The 16169-nt window shown below is 43.0% G+C and overlaps 2 protein-coding genes across 2 annotated transcripts; both read left to right on the plus strand.

Moving 5' to 3' along the window:
* The first annotated feature begins 2012 nt into the window (after positions 1–2012).
* Positions 2013–6390, plus strand: LOC108926090 (palmitoyltransferase ZDHHC3). The gene is made up of 9 exons (XM_018738570.1): positions 2013–2147; positions 2712–2800; positions 3332–3405; positions 3638–3750; positions 4203–4264; positions 4622–4748; positions 4890–4962; positions 5282–5417; positions 5604–6390. The coding sequence occupies exons 1-9, from the start codon at positions 2023–2025 to the stop codon at positions 5693–5695; spliced, it is 891 nt and encodes a 296-aa protein (XP_018594086.1). The 5' UTR covers positions 2013–2022; the 3' UTR covers positions 5696–6390.
* Positions 6391–7276: 886 nt separating this feature from the next.
* On the plus strand, positions 7277–15376 carry LOC108926151 (type I phosphatidylinositol 4,5-bisphosphate 4-phosphatase-A-like). The gene is made up of 7 exons (XM_018738680.1): positions 7277–7476; positions 10196–10389; positions 10756–10862; positions 12968–13073; positions 13267–13319; positions 14014–14104; positions 14570–15376. The coding sequence occupies exons 1-7, from the start codon at positions 7374–7376 to the stop codon at positions 14711–14713; spliced, it is 798 nt and encodes a 265-aa protein (XP_018594196.1). The 5' UTR covers positions 7277–7373; the 3' UTR covers positions 14714–15376.
* The last annotated feature ends 793 nt before the right edge of the window (positions 15377–16169 follow it).

Here is a 16169-nt window from a genome sequence, read left to right on the forward strand (position 1 = left end):
CAGAAATGGATAAACTTCTTGCTTTACACTTTTTATAATGTCCATATCTTCTTTACATTTCCACTGATATTTTTTCATTTGGCATTATATTTTTCCCAAAGCAACATACTGTACATCTCAGAATTAAAAAAAATTGTCTCACCAACACAGAGGGGGCTTAGATACACAACTTTTTTTAAGCACATATTCTTTATTAAATATTACATATTTATACCTTTAGAAATGTATAGAAATAGACAATTCATAAATTAAAGTAACATGCAAGGAAGCATTATTTGACAAAGCTGTCAGGAGCTTGGGAAGAAAATGAGTCCAAAAGTGGAGTGCCATCTTCAATACTAGAATGGACTCAGCAGTTCTGAAGGACAGAGGTGGCTTGTTCCATCACATCATGGCCTAGAGTGAAAAGTGAAGTTTTTGATTTTGGGCCCTTTGTGATGGAGACAAGCTGGCACCCAGATGTGGAAGGAGCTGTCGAGACTTGATGGCAGAGGACGAAAGACCAGACAGGAGGGCACTGCAGTAGCCTAGATGAGAGATCACCATGGCCTGGACTAGGATGTGATGCACTGGCAAATTCTGCGAATTTTGAAGAGTGTTTGTGAGAGTAAGTTAGGGTTGTGATTTGCTGGGAGGAGCAGAGATTACAGTCAGTTGTTTCCAGGCTTTGACTATTGAAGATGAGCTCTTGATAGGGGGAAGAATGAGCAGGGAGGTACATGATTTCAGTCTTGGAAATGTTGAGTTGTGCAGTATTTCTTTTATTATTATGTCCATAATTTACCATAGTTTTGCCATTCAGAAACTGAAATGACTTTTCATTAATATTGCCTAGATTTTTTTTGCATGAAATGTTTATAAGTATGAATGAATGAAATGTGGTTAAAGGTTCACTTAAACTTTCCTTACAATTATAAAAGAAAGGATTTAAATTGTCATTGTATTTATATAGATTGTGAACGATGCCAGGTGCTTCTGACATATTGCTGCCTCAACGTCCTCATCATCTTTTCCATATGTGTGTCTGCAGGACTTGCATCAAGTTATGAAAGCGATTGTACAAGATACAACTATGGACGGCAAGAAAAACCATCTTGAGAGCTGGTGATAAAGTAAACAAAGTTTACTGAAAAATTAGTATAATTGTTCTCAAAAGGTAGCACCTGAAAGACAATCTTGAATAAAGTTTCAGAGCTTTCACACATTTGTTGTGGATGAACTCTTTTCTGGTGTTTTACCATAGAGACGGACATGAAGTGCCATCATGTATATGTGTGTGTACACAAATACACACTACACTGCCAGTTGTTATTCTTCTTCCCTCTTTATGTCTATAATTTAGGGTTAGGGTTACATTTTTTCCACAGTTGCTTGAAGAAAACCAAGATCACTCTGTCTCTGATGCTGAGAGCAGAGTAACTTCATTAATCACGCATGTAGGATTGAACATAGTCTCCCTTTATCTCAATCCTCAGCTGACGAAAATAAGCAAAGTCCCATCCATTCATACGTTGACACAAAGAACATTCTGGATGTCACATGCCAGTTAAAAATATGCAGGTTGGACAGTGTCCAAAACAATCACATATCAAAACGAGAACCAGTTCCAGCCCCTCCCTTACTCTTACTATTCTCAATATTGTGAACTAGTCTTGCTTCTGATGTGGAATGAACTGTTTTGAGAGCTGGAGAGAACCTTGAGAAAGCCAAACATGATAAGATAAAGAACATTCTGGCACCCAGCATCTTCCATCGGCTGTAACATCATTTATTGAAAAGAATTTCAGAAAAAAATTCCAGCCCAGTATTACCCTTAAAGTTAAACTTATGCCCAGTGCTCCCTAGCCCCTCATGAAGGTTTTACACTAAACAGAAATGTGACGTAAATACACAATAACTAAGGTCACTTCTGTCGAGTGATGCCCTGAAGGCGGGAAACCTCGTCGCGCTCATTGGAGGAGGTGCATGTGATCATGTGACCATACTATGACGTCACCCGGAAGCGGGTCCTTACCTCCAAACATGGCTGCGCTTCGCTGTCGGCGTGATCCTTGCGGTTTCGTGTGCCTGATTCTGACGTATTTCAGCGTTCTTTACGCGGACTACGTGGTGATTCAGTATGTCCTGATCCCGGCCTATTCCGGGAGGTGAGTGCGATGTCGCGTCTGCCCTTGCATTTGTCTGCTGTCGTTGACAAGCCGCTCTTTTTCCCCCATGTAAACATGACTTCACGATCTGTGGTTAAATCTGTGTCGGGATCGGGGCTGCGATAATTTTACTGCACCTCAAAAGTGTTAATTTTGGCTGCCAGCTGGTGTTCTACTTTAAGGGTGTTTATGCCCGTGTCAGAATGAAATGAAATTGAATCAATGTCATTTGTGCATCAAACTCGTGGTAACAAGCCACAAGCCGGCAATGATCATGACATGATGATCATCATGTCATGTTCAACCCACATCCCAAATGGATGTTTACTTCAGGCTCAGATCAACTTTCGAAATGTACTTTGGTCAGCCGGTTTTTGGTCCTGCTTCAGTACCACAACATGCCATGGGACGTTACATGTGTGGCATGTTTTGCTTTACTTGCTTTGCTCAGCACCCTCTCCACTCTATGCCTTAGCCTAAGGGGTGTACGATGGAGGAACTGTCACTGGGAGTGGTGCCTTGGCTCTTCCACCTGATCGTGTCTGCTCTCTCTGTCCGTCGCAGTGTGTGGTGCTCGCTCCACGGTGCTGTCTTCAATGTGATTCTGCTGCTGTTGCTAGCCTGTCACTCCAAGGCTGTCTTCTCTGACCCAGGTCAGTAGCTCCCCACAAATGCTTCTGCCACCACGCGTTTATTTATAGCAAGTCAATAGGCCGCTTTTAATGGTAAACAGCTTGGGCAGCCTGTATCCCGCATGTCTAATTCTAACCTGCTCGAGTACCTCTGTAATCTTTGTCTTTAATAATAAACAGCTTGTGCAACCCTGTAGCCTGTGTATGTTGAATGTTGACACACCAGTTTAGCTGTGCAGAGTGTGGGTTTATTCGTAATGGTTAGAGCTGCAGCCTTTGAACCCAGAGGACCAAGGTTCAATTTCCACTTCTTGCTGTTGCACCGTTGATCCAGGTGCTTACCCTAAATTGCTCCGCTGTAATTACCCAGCTGTGCACATGGGTAAATAGTTGTATGTAGCTTAAATGCGGAAGTTTGCGTGAAGAAGAGCTAAATGAAGACATGTAAATATTAGGTCCCCGTTGATTGTGTGTTTAATGATGCTCAGATTGAGAATCTGTTTGCGCAGCCCTGTTCCCTTTAGTGGACACTCTGCCTCTGCCCTCTGCCAGGTATGGTGCCGCTGCCAGACACAGCCATCGACTTCTCTGACCTGAGGTCTCAGTCATCACGGAAAAATGAGAGGGTGAGCCATCCGTCCATCCAAACTTCACCAATGTTTTTAAGTTCTTGACCATCGTCGGTGGAGGGTGTTAGAAGCTAGTAGTCAATGTTAGCAGTCTGCAGCTGGTGTAAGTTGGTGCTGCGGTGACTGCTGATGCTCAGCAGTCCTACGCGGCTACGGGCGAGTGCGGTGCTATTTACACACTTATGTTCAGATGTCCAGATCAGTGGCCAGTAATGATGCTCTCTCTCAGGGCTGTGAGGGATGGACCATTTGCAGCAGGTGTGAGACATATCGCCCCCCACGTGCACACCATTGCAGGGTCTGTCAGCGTTGCATCCGTCGCATGGATCACCACTGCCCCTGGTCAGTCTGGCTGCTCTCCAACACTGCCCCCTCTCCCCCCTCACTGCCACTGCTCAGTTTGTCTCCCCCTCACTGTGCCAGGTCACTTGTGCCTCACTGTAGCATCATTCTGGTGGCCAGCATCAAATTGATCTGTTTCACTCTCACCCCCTCGATACCACTGCTCAGTTCTCATCTCGCCACATTCTCGTGGTCATTATTCCTCCACAGGTTTCCTTCAATAATCTACCCCTTCACCTTCATGTTGCCCCTTGTCAGTATGCCCCTGAACAATACAGAACCATTCCAGCATTCCTTGGGTTAATACCTACACCTATGAGTGCCTGTGCTTCAGTAAGTGTGTTGTAAGATATATCCCATGTGTAGTTTTCCGTTCAGGGTGACTGTGTAGATTTTATCAAATAATTTGTTATTCATGAGGGTGTACATGCTCGTGCTTATGTTTGTTTCAGGATCAATAACTGTGTTGGAGAACTGAACCAGAAGTACTTCATCCAGTTTCTTTTCTACACTGGTGAGGACAAGCTTCAGTACTGCTTGCAGGATGATCTGTGATCCCTGCCTATGTGATACCAGCCATTCCTGTTTGAAATCTATTTTGATATAGTTCAGGAACATCTGTCGAAACTATGAGTTTGATGCTGATTGACACCCGTGACTGAAATATACTTTGCTTGTGAAGACGTGATCATATTATTTTTTTATTGAAGCCATTGCCATTTGTTTAGCCAGGAAACTGTAGTTTTTGCACTTTGGTTTTTGCTAACATTCCCAGTTGGTGAGCTCAGTTATTGTTGTTGTTCATCCACAGTATTTAGTGATATTGTTATTGCTGTGTCAGTGAGTAATATTTGTCAGCTATGCCTTCCAGGACTGGCCAGCTTGTATTCCATTGCTCTGGTGGTGACAGCCTGGATCTGGAGGATAAGGAGTGAGAGAGGAGGCGATGGAGAAAGAGATAAGGAGGGTGATGAAGCCCCCAGCAAACACTTGGTTGTGTAAGTTTTCTTTCAGAGAGGTGCGAGCAGTGTCTTTGAGCATCTGTGTGTGTTTCTGACACTCTTTAAACTGAAATGTTTAGGTGTTTACTCTCGTTTGATAATGTTGTCCCACTAATGTGACCTGTCCGTCTCCCACAGAGCACACTACATCATCCTGCTCGTCGAGTCAGTTCTATTTGGGGTCTTTGTCATGGTCATCTTCTATGACCAGGTACCGTGCTGTGTTGAGAGTATTGTGTTAAATGGTAGTGTGATTCTTTCCTTTCCATAAGGGAGTGCTGTTGCTGCAGTCTAGTGCAGACAAGTCACCTGTGATCTTAGTGCATAAAGTAATCTTTTCTGCTTATCTTACTCTGGAATGGCAATAAGCTGAGTTAATGCAGTAATATGGAAAATAAGTATTAGCTTGTATTTGCTGCAGGCAATAAAACATCTGTTTAAGTTAGTTATGTGTCTTACTTGAGTACCGTATGTATCTCTTGCTGGTGACATACAGTATGCAAGCTCTGTGTTTCTCTGTCTCTCACTAGCTGGTGTCCATAATAACAGACGAAACGCCCATTGAGCAGATGAGGAACAGGCTCATGAAGGAACGGACAACTGGCAATCAGCACTCACATACACGCAAACCAAAACTTGCTCTTCTGAGGGAGGTGTTTGGCAGGGGTGCGTGTCTAAGAATTTTTTAATTTTTTAAATTGCATGAGTATGCATTGTATTTGGGTTTCTCTTTTTAAAAGCTTAAAGCGTTTGCTAGTGATTGCAGAATTTGTGTATGAATGCCGTTTTAGCATTTGGTTTTAAGACTGTTAATGTTCTGGGTCTGTTGTCCACTCTTTGTGTCTCATTTAGGGTCTGTGCTGTGTTGGCTGTTCCCTCTCCACTCCAGTCCTCCCTCTGCTGGGGGGATCAGCTACTCTGCTCTACCAGACTATGATGTTTAGTGAAGAAACAGTTGGTGTTTACTTTAGGAATGTCAGGGTGAAATTTGAGTGGGATCAATTCCACTTCTTACATTTGCAGAAAAGGAAACTCTTGTCCAGACATGAAGTTCTCCTTCAGACTTGCCTTGCGTTTCTCCTCACGCACTCATGTGTACCTCACGCAGCCCTGTTGACACACTTATGTACAGGTCTTTTTTTTTTTTTTTTCACAAACCTGTGCAGTCAGCATTGAATACTTCGCAGACCTGTGGGATATCGTCCTTATGATCGTTGGGGAGTATTTAAGTCATAAGAAATTATCACTATTTGAATTCAACCACTTCTGCTGTTTCTATGAAATTTCTACAAAATGTGCAAGTACATGTTTATTGCATATTTATTCAGTGTTACTCAACCTGTAAATATTCGTGTATGTATATACTTTGCTGTTATTGTCTGTGAGTTAACTGTACATAACTGTATTTTCTAATAAGGCAATTTGCATACAAGTGTGCTGGGAAACAAGTGTTACCTTACTTACATGGGCTGTATTTTGTTGAAATGTTTTGTTACAAAATCTCCATTTGCTGCTATTTGTCAGCTTTAAGGATTTATATATTTATTTAAAAGATTTAAGAAGAATGGTGGGGAAAGTTATTGCTCTTTATTTCACTATTTAACTGTGAGTTACATGTTTTAAATATTTAATCATATGAAATAAATTGGTTTTATTGATATTGTCCCATATCTTTTATTTTTTATTGTGTGCAGGAATGAGATATTGTAATATATTGCTAATTTCCTATGGGTATTCAACACCAGCTTTACCAGAAGTTAAAGGGGCAGTCTGAGAACTGTGGTCCAATTAAATAAAAAAAAAAAAAAAACCCGAAAGGGTTAACACTTATTAGTGTTGATGAAAGCTGCTCACCCTGGTTCATTGGGAAACAACAGACTTCCTCTGCGCGCTGGCATTTCCACAGCAACATCAGCACGGAAATTTTAACCTGGCTGAACCAGTGCTTCTCACAGAAAGCCAGAATAGCTAAGTAGTCATTTGCTTTTGGTTTATTTCTTTTCCTCCAAAGTAGGAAATGTGGATCATCCATCCATGACCTCTTCAATTAATCTCTTTCCCCACCTTCATCAACTGCTTGTCCTATACAGGCTTGCTGGATGGGGTACCATGCATGATGCCACCACGGACAATCACACGCACATTGACATTGTCACATATGACATGTGCAGTATGTAAGTATGGGCACGTTTTAGAGTTACTGCTTCACCTGAAGCACAGACTTTCTGTAGAATTGTAAGTAATAGGACCAGAGAACATGCCAACAACGCTACAAAGAAAGACGGAGCCGAATTCAAACCCACACAGGGAGCTGAGAGGCATCAGATCAGTGTCACCACTCAGCAGCTGTGCCGCTGGGTGATATGCACTTGTATTAAGTACACAGGAGGACAGTCAAACTGATATTCGTACTTTCCCTTTCGAAGCTCGATTCCGACGTACGGCTTTTATTTTGAAATATCCACCCCGTTGCTTTAATTTAACTTCCGGTACGGCGCATGCGGACTCGCAGTCACGTGACCCGCTCGTCACAACACGACCGCTTGCCGCCACGGCAGACCGGGGTGCCGCCGCCCGTCGCCAATCCTTTTCCCGCTGCTTTTTCGCTTCTGTGCTGTTGCCATGGCGGACGGCGAGCGCTCGCCGCTGCTCTCCGACCCCGGGGAGGCCAGTAACGGTGGAATAGAGGGAATGGCGCCCTTCGGGATGCCGTCTAAACCGCAGGGTGAGTACTGCTGCTGGGTCTAGCGCCCCGCACGACCACACCTGTGTTTACCTTCGAGGAGAGGGGCGAGCACCTGCCGCGCAGCATCACACACACGCCCTCTGTGTGCCGCGCTTCACTGCGGGGTACCCGGAGGGGCGCGAGCCGAAGCAGGCCGCGCGCTTTTTGTCTCGTGCAGAGCCAAGAAGACACGGGGTGCGCGCGCCCGGTTGTGCTTCATCATGATGTACGACCGACCGACCGCAGAGAGAGAGTACCGTAGACTACGGCGTAGTACATGGCATAGTACATGACATGTGTCATGTCACGTGTGTCTGTCTCACGGATGATTTCACTCTCTTTCTCTCTCTCACACACACACACACACACACACATCTAGATACACAGTGACACACACTCGACTCGTACGATGATGATGATATACATTGACACACCTGTCTTAATGTACCCCACACGTCCCACCCAAGTAACTCGTTGGTATCGCTGACTATTCGGTAAGTGAAGTCTCTGCTTCGCTGAACAACTTTTTCTGCTGTAAAAAGCGTTTTGAAATATGAACTGGCCGCTAAATTGTATTTTCTCATTAATAATATGGAATTGCGCGGCTAGACTTGTTAGTGTTTGACAGCTAAAGGCCCTGTAATCGTTTCTATTTATTGATGGCGTGCTGGAAGAGCTTTAAAGCGAGCGGCACTGCAGGGGTGTGTGCTTATGCGTTGTCTTGATGCACGCTACAGTACAATAAAATAGTACATTAAGCGGGTATGTTGTCCTAATCCGGTCTTCCTGCAGTGTTATTGTACTCTGTGGGACAGGGAGTGTATATGGTGTGCTAACACACACACACACACACACACACACGCTCACTGGCTGAAAAGCGCTTGTCCCGAGCTGGGTCACGGCGAACCGGAGCCTAACCCGGCAACACAGGGCGCAAGGCTGGAGGGGACGCACCCAGGACGGGACGCCAGTCCGTCGCAAGGCACCCCAAGCGGGACTTGAACCCCAGACCCGCCAGAGAGCGGGACCCTGCCAGTCCTGCCACGCTACCGCGCCCCCTCACTAACACACTCAGTACAATGTTAGTGTTATTTCACTCTTACCGCATATAAGGGCCCCGTACAATGAAAATGTTTTCAATTTTCTCTCACAACATGCTAGTATTCAGTGTAATGACTTTTTCCTTGGTACTGCTGTAATTTTACATTACGAGAGGTATTTTATTCTGTTCCGACTGCGTAGTTTGCTCCGCAAAGCACTCTGTTGCTATGGTACTTCCATAAGAAGACCAGCTGCCGAATATAGAAAATTCCTGTTTGCTACTTCCTGTCACATGGACACTTTCAACCAATCACATTGATCAAGGTAAACCCAACTCACAACTCAAATAGCAGATTGAATGCAAAGATTTAGAAATACACTATATAAAGACAGAAACAGCTCAATTATTCAAATAATTTAAAGAGCTTTTGTAACATGAAAATACTTACACGATTGTAAATAAACCGTTTCTTGTTGTTTACTAGTCGGAATACAAAGGTGACAGGGATGGTACAAAGATTACTCGCTACTCTGTGCAATTCATGGGGCCACCTATAATAATTTGGATAATAAGATAGTTCAGTATTTTACCACTGCAAAATGCAGTCACTGAGCACTTTATTAGGAACACTATACTGACACTGGGTAGGGCCTCCCTTTGCTCTGAAAACAGCCTCAGTTCTTCGTGGCATGGATTCCGCAAGATGTTGAAAACACTCCTTTGATATTCTGGCCTATGTTGACGTGATTGCGTCACACAATTTCTGCAGATTTGTCAACTGCGCTTTCATGCTGTGAATTTCCGGTTCTGCCACATCCCAGAATTCATCAGACCAGGCTGTTTTTCCAGTCTTCAACTGTCCAGTTTTGGTGAGCCTGTGCCCACTGCAGCCTCAGTTCTCTGTTCTTGGCTGACAGGGGTGGAAGCTGACATGGTCTTCTGCTGCTGCAGCCCATCTGCCTCAAGATTCCATGTGTTGTGCATTCTGAGATGCTTTTCTGCTCGGCACAGCTGTAAAGAGCGTTATCCGAGTTACCGTAGCCTTCTGGTCAGCTCGTATCGGTCTGATCGTTCACCTCTTACTGCTCTCATCAACAAGGCGCTTCCGTCCACAGGACTGCCACTTGCTGGATGTTTTTTGTTTTTCACACCATTCTGAGTAAACTCTAGAGACTGTTGTGAGTAAAAATCCCAGGAGATCACTCAAACCAGGCTGTCTGGCACCAACAGTCATGCCATGGTCAAAATCACTGGGATCACATTTTCTTCCCCATTCTGGTGTTTAATGTGAACATTAACTGAAGCTCCTGACCTGTATCTGCATGATTTCATGCACTGTGCTGCTGCCACATGATTGGCTGATTAGATAATTGCATGAATATGCCGGTGTACAAGTGTCCCTAATAAAGTGCTCTGCGACCTATGTTATCATTGCCACACATAAAAATTCTTATTTTGGGTTTTAGTTTAGTTTTTCCTTTCTAGAACCAGTTTTTTTTCCCCATAAGACATAATGGTAGAGTGACTCCTTAATGGCCGGAATTCTTCTAACGTGGTGATTTCACGGAGCAAATGAATCCTGTTAGGTGAGGGATGGATGTATAGTGTCCACGCAGTGGGTGTGTGTATGTATGTAGATATATAATATATATGATATATACTCTCTCTCTCTTCAAGGTTTCCCTGCCTTTCCCAGTGCCCCACAGCCTTCTGTTCTCCCGGGTGAGAACCCACCCCAGTACTCCCCCCTCACGTCCCCTGAGAGCGGCAGCGCCCCAGTCATCAGCTGCAGGGTGTGTCAGAGTCTTATCAGCGTGGAGGGCAAGATCCACCAGCATGTGGTCAAGTGTGGTGTCTGCAACGAAGCAACAGTAAGTAAAACATGCGGACGATCACATGCAGAAACACGTTTACTTACCTGCAGCCGCTACTTAATGAAATAAATAGTTCTTCCCTTCATGCCAAAGAAACTGGAAACCATGAAATATATCTCCAGAATGTCTGAATGCTGTGTTTGTGTAAAGTTGCTGACTTCTTTTAAAAAAAAATGCTTTGCATTGTTCATCTTTTAACTTCAGTATCAAGAATGTTTTCAACGTCTTATCACCTTCAGCATCAAGCAACGCTACTAACGCTTTCTGTCCATCTCTACCTTCCACCTACTCTCTCTCCTCCCCACTCTTTCCATCTGTCTCCTCACCCAACCCTTTGCGACCATTCTCCCTCTGTCCCTCCAGCCCATTAAGAATGCCCCCGCAGGGAAGAAGTATGTTCGCTGTCCGTGCAACTGCCTGCTTATTTGCAAAGTGACATCCCAGAGGATTGCCTGTCCCCGACCCTACTGGTAAGAGATACCATCATGCTCACACTGTGCTCACCCTAGATTCACACACCCTCCAGGAAACTTGCATGTTCTGAACACACTGTATCTTTACCTACATTTACATTGCATTTAAATTTAATTATTTAGCTCATGATTTTCTCCAAGGTGACGTAAAATGTTAAGCTACTTACTGGGATTTACCCATTTGTACAGCTGTGTAATTTTCAGTTTAGGGTACAGTGCCTTATTCCAGTATTCAAGTCCTTTGAAAGTTAGCACCATTTTCTGGATTTCAAAAGATACATAGAAATGTTCTCCCAGTCACTATTTTTACTGAGAGCTGTTTCATAGTAACAGTCTATTTCAAAAGCCAAAATCATGAGTTGTTGCTCACTATTAGAAATAAAATGTCTTTCTGAAATGTTCTTGCATAAGTATTCAAACCCCTGTGCTCTAAAAGCTTAAAGTAGCAAATTGTTCCCAAACTAGACATATTGACCTCTTATTTGGACGTAATTGTGATTAGTTTCTACCAGCGAGCAATGAAGATAAAGGTCACATTTTGTGGATTTAAAAATCACTCTGTGGAAGAGGTCATTGGCTAGGCTGTGAACACACTGTGAAAAATACAACTAAAGTGCAAACCACAAATGTAAGAGATAAAGTGATCCAAATGCAGAAGTTAGAAAAAAGGGTACAAAAAAAAAATTCAAAGAGCTTGGATGTCCCAATGAGCACTATGGAAGTGTGATATCAGGAAGTGGAAGATGTATCACACCACCCAGTCGCTGTGTAAAGAAGGCTGCCTCTCAGAACATAGTGCCCAGGCCAGACGTAAATTTGTAAAGGAAGTGACAAAGACATCAGCCATCATTTTGAAGGAAGTGCAGAAGTCAGTTGCTGAAACTGGGGTACGTGATTTGTTTGTAGTCCAGTGATTGCAACCCATATTAATGCACCATGCTGATAGACAGCAGTGAAGCACATCCAGCCAGGATATGATTGCAAGATCACCTTAATTCAATTCACTTCCTTGTCGTTTACAGCTCCTGTCAGTTGTTTTTGATGTTTCTGAATAACTCAAGTAAAAAGAGATGTGCTATTACCATGGAAACCAAAGTCAAGATTGTAAAGAGAGCTGAAAATGCCAGGAGATTAATGTTTGTGGGACGACATGGACAGAAGTCATTTTTGAACACCTCGTGGAGAAAACATGTCAAATTATAATGTAGTTCAAAGTTAATAAAAACAAAACAATAGCTTTACAGCTATTTATATTATAATATGCACAGACAGTATATATAAAATGGCTATATCCAAGGCTGTTACAGAATCTGAACCTATCCAGAAAATACAGCACTGTGCAAAAATCTTAGGCACTTAGATGTTTCACAAAATATGTTTTATACAGTTTTTTAATGTCTTCTGGATTAGTATCAATGGGAAAGACCACATATTAGATTTCCAGATTTAGATTTTTAGATATTAGCATTCCTTTTGCAAAAAGTTAATGCTACAGTAAGGGTTTTGTATGTCGTTAAAGAAAGTATACACATACACACACACACACTCTCTCTCTGTCTGAAACTATTTATCCCAAGCGGGGTCGCGGCGAGCCGGAGCCTAACCCGGCAACACAGGGCGCAAGGCTGGAGGGGGAGGGGACACACCCAGGACTGGACGCCAGTCCATCGCAAGGCACCCCAAGCGGGACTTGAACCCCAGATCCGCCAGAGAGCGGGACCCTGCCAAGCCAGCTGCGACCACGCTTGGGACAAGCTGTTGTTGATGATGGATGGTTACTAAGCTTTGTAGGAAGTTTATTAATTAAGAGCATTATTTTTGGAAGCACCCCCCCCAAGTGCCTAAAACTTTTGCGCAGTACTGTATATCAAGAGTTACATCCATTATTAAGCTGTTATTGATTGTAACTGGTGGACAAAGTTAACTTTGGAGTCCAAAACAGAGTTACAGAAAGACTTCCAATCCCAATTGTGTTCATAAGCTTGTGATCCAGTGTAGTTTGTTTTTGATTAAAAGAGCAGCTGAGTTTATCAATCCAGGATGAAATAGCTTATGTTATGGTGGCCGATCTTGGGTCAGTTTGTGTGTTCCTGTCTTTCCAGCAAGAGGATAATAAATTTGGGTCCTGTGCATCCGGGACCATCAAGCCCAGACCCCCAGCCAGTAGGTGCACGAGTCATCTGCGGACACTGCAGCAGCACCTTCTTGGTAAGAACCATCATCATCGTTGTTATAATCAAACTGCCATTATCATTATAATCTTTATTTCTAACTTTGTTGAATGAATGTAGCCTAGCTGTTGAATCTAAGGGCTTTTATTCGTTTTTCTGTATTATAATTCCTGTTATAGTTCAAATCTATATAGAGGAAAATAATAGCGATATTATGTTTCATGTTTCAGTGGACAGAATTTACAGATAAGACACTTGCCAGGTGTCCCCACTGCAGGAAGGTGTAAGTATCCTGCATTTCGGTGTTTCTGACCAAAATGCGAATCGTAGTTGGACCCCAGTTTATTGTCATAGATCCCCATCAGCTATCTGATCCTTCGCTGAAAAATTAAATGCTGTCTGCATGCCCTCTTTGTTAACTTCAGGTTGCAGGTGGACAGATACTCAAACCAAGGAAAGTTTGCATTGCAGGATGCATAAATAGCTATAAGTCCTCTAGTAACACAGCCACCATTACTGTGCTCTGTAGCGCTGTGTGTTTAGTTATCTCTTACATAACAAGCCCTTATTTTTTTAAAGAACAACCACAGCATGAATTATCAGAGAACGTCTTTCACTTCTGAGATATAATGAACATTATAGTTAAACTTCTTTCATGTATAAGCGCTCAGGATCTCGTGTGTAATAAAGCGTTTCCTAGGCAACCGTGGACATCGGAGCTGAATGTAGCTGTAGACAGGACGAATCACAGTTAACATGTTCGTTCCAGTGGTTTGTTTAGCTGTCTCTCAGCGCAAAGTAGAATATTCACTATATGCGCTAGTATTTGTAGTTGACATTTTTGTAACCCTGTGAACACTTGAGTTTGTCTTCAGGGCAGAGCACTATATAAGGATACATGTAGTGTGTTGACTCTTGAAAATAACCAAATTTAGTGCACCATTAGTAATAAAGGAGGATTGTTATCTTTGTTTCAGGTCTTCGATAGGTCGAAGGTACCCGAGGAGAAGAACCCTGTGGTGTTTCCTGTTGTGTTTGCTCTTCAGTATGACCACTGCTGGACTGGTGGTAAGTGGATGTGCCTCAGTGTGTGTTTTAGTCAAATGCACTGCATGTTGCAGAATGTATAATTTAGCGTACGCTGTAGGCTGAACAGTACTAGCCAAAATTTGGAGTGCATCAGGGAGACCTGGGAAATGCCTGTATGGGAGGAACTGGACAGAACAAATAAAGCAAAACAGCACACAGGTGTCCTGCGTTTCAGGGAGCTGCTGCAGAAGATGTGGGAAGATATGTCGGCTCGTTTCCTGTTCATTCTTGTTCACCGAATGCCTTGTGGAACAATTTTCCAGCAAATGTGCTCAGACCTTTAATGGGAACAGTATATTACACATTGAAAAGTGTGTATTTCTTCAAAAAGTCCCCACAGGAGTTGCCAAAAGAAGGTCATACGCTCGCTGTTTGACACTGTTTACGAATATGGAAAATGCACAAATAACCTCTGTCTGTGTTCCTCTCATTCTCTCTCTATAGGCCGGTACCTGGAACCAGGCGCAGGTGTACCGGGGCATCTACGCTTCATGGGCCGTAATGCTCATGCTGGTCTTGTTAAGTCTGGGGCGAGGCCTCTACTGGGCCTGCATGCGGGTCAGCCAGCCGGTGCAGAGCTTCTCTTAGGACAGTCGAGGTTGTGGGTGGGCGGGCAACGGGAAGCTGAAAAGGAAGAGGGATGTGGGGAGACATGTTAGTCAGCAGCGCTATAATTTCCCTTGCCCTTTTTCTACTCGGGTGAGAGGAGGCCCTGACCTCCTCCAGTCCTGTCTCCATCTCACCCTGAAACATGTCTGCTCTTTTCTCTCACCCTCAATGTGCCGTCTGCATCCTATGATGTTGTGGGGCTGTAAGGGTATGGTGATGTTTGTCATGTTGCTACCATCAGCTGGTGCCACTCAGTTCTAATTCACCCAAGTAAACGTGACAAATGCTCCAGTTATATATAGTGCATAGAGAACCGGTGCCCAGCCTACCTAACTCTATACTTTATACTCTAACCTTTCCAGTGGTGACGCTGGATGAACCCAGTTGTTCTTGGAAATGCGAGCTCCTCCTCGTGTCTCATCTCTCCCAGGAATCTTACTGCACGTACAGTGCAACCACACAAAAAACAGCCCTTCGTACAGAATTAACGCACGTAATTCAAACTAACCCATGCAGTCTGGACAGAGTAGCGTACCAATATGTTTTACAGTTTACATACTAATGTAGTGCATATGACTGTGTACAAACTCATTTGAAATTAATTTTTGTGTTCTTATGTGCATTTATAATGTATTTTTTTATGCCAGTATTTTGTTTTATGTACATATTTTTTATTTCCACATTTTGCAGTTTATTAAATTATTTTGTTAGACAAGGTCTTGATTTAAGTTTTATTCTTATTTTTGTATGTTTCTATGTTTTATCCCAAACCAATGATGATGCACATAATGGCTTTTGTTCTGTGAACCTGTGTGGACACAAAATATGTCTGCATGTGAGAGAATGTGTCTGTCTGTGCTGTGTGTACTGGTAGTAGTGTGCGCGCGCGCACCATACGTATGCATGGGAGGGTTGAAGAAGGATTAAGTGTTTCCTGACAACTATTAAAATCACTTGTAAAATATCATTCAACACATGACCAGGAAGACACTGTACTGCTTACTTGGTAAAGCATCTGATGCTCAATTTCTTTTAGCTAAAAAAAAAAAAAAAAAGTTTCTACAGCATAATTAATAATTAGGTTGCTCTTATGAACATTTTTTTGGCACAGTTTACTCACAGTAAAGAATAATCATGTATTTATATGGTGTGTATTTGTGAGTACTCAATATTAGGTCTCAATTTTGTGAAAAAAACATCAGACTGTTTTTTTAAATGTACTCTACAGATGTTGATTGTTGCCAGCCTGACATGAGTATGATAAATTGGAAAACAAATTAAAAAGCCAGTTGTCTAACAATCGTTAAGGCAAACGCTTCGCGTATATGTAAATGATAAGCACATACAATTCCTTGCTTGGCTTCAAACAACTGGCAATACAGAGGAACATGAGTCACATAAACCTTCAGGTTAACACCCCATGTGTTTCTCTAAA

The sequence above is a fragment of the Scleropages formosus genome, chromosome 3 (genome assembly GCF_900964775.1).
Source record: "Scleropages formosus chromosome 3, fSclFor1.1, whole genome shotgun sequence".
NCBI lineage: Eukaryota > Metazoa > Chordata > Actinopteri > Osteoglossiformes > Osteoglossidae > Scleropages > Scleropages formosus.

Coding starts and splice junctions, on each gene's coding strand:
- LOC108926090 (XM_018738570.1), top strand. CDS start 2,023: ATGGCTGCGCTTCGCTGTCGGCGTGATCCTTGCGGTTTCGTGTGCCTG. Junction 3,751..4,202: donor ATGGATCACCACTGCCCCTG/GTCAGTCTGGCT, acceptor TGTTTGTTTCAG/GATCAATAACTGTGTTGGAG. Junction 5,418..5,603: donor GAGGGAGGTGTTTGGCAGGG/GTGCGTGTCTAA, acceptor TGTCTCATTTAG/GGTCTGTGCTGTGTTGGCTG.
- LOC108926151 (XM_018738680.1), top strand. CDS start 7,374: ATGGCGGACGGCGAGCGCTCGCCGCTGCTCTCCGACCCCGGGGAGGCC. Junction 13,074..13,266: donor ACTGCAGCAGCACCTTCTTG/GTAAGAACCATC, acceptor TTCATGTTTCAG/TGGACAGAATTTACAGATAA. Junction 13,320..14,013: donor TGTCCCCACTGCAGGAAGGT/GTAAGTATCCTG, acceptor TCTTTGTTTCAG/GTCTTCGATAGGTCGAAGGT.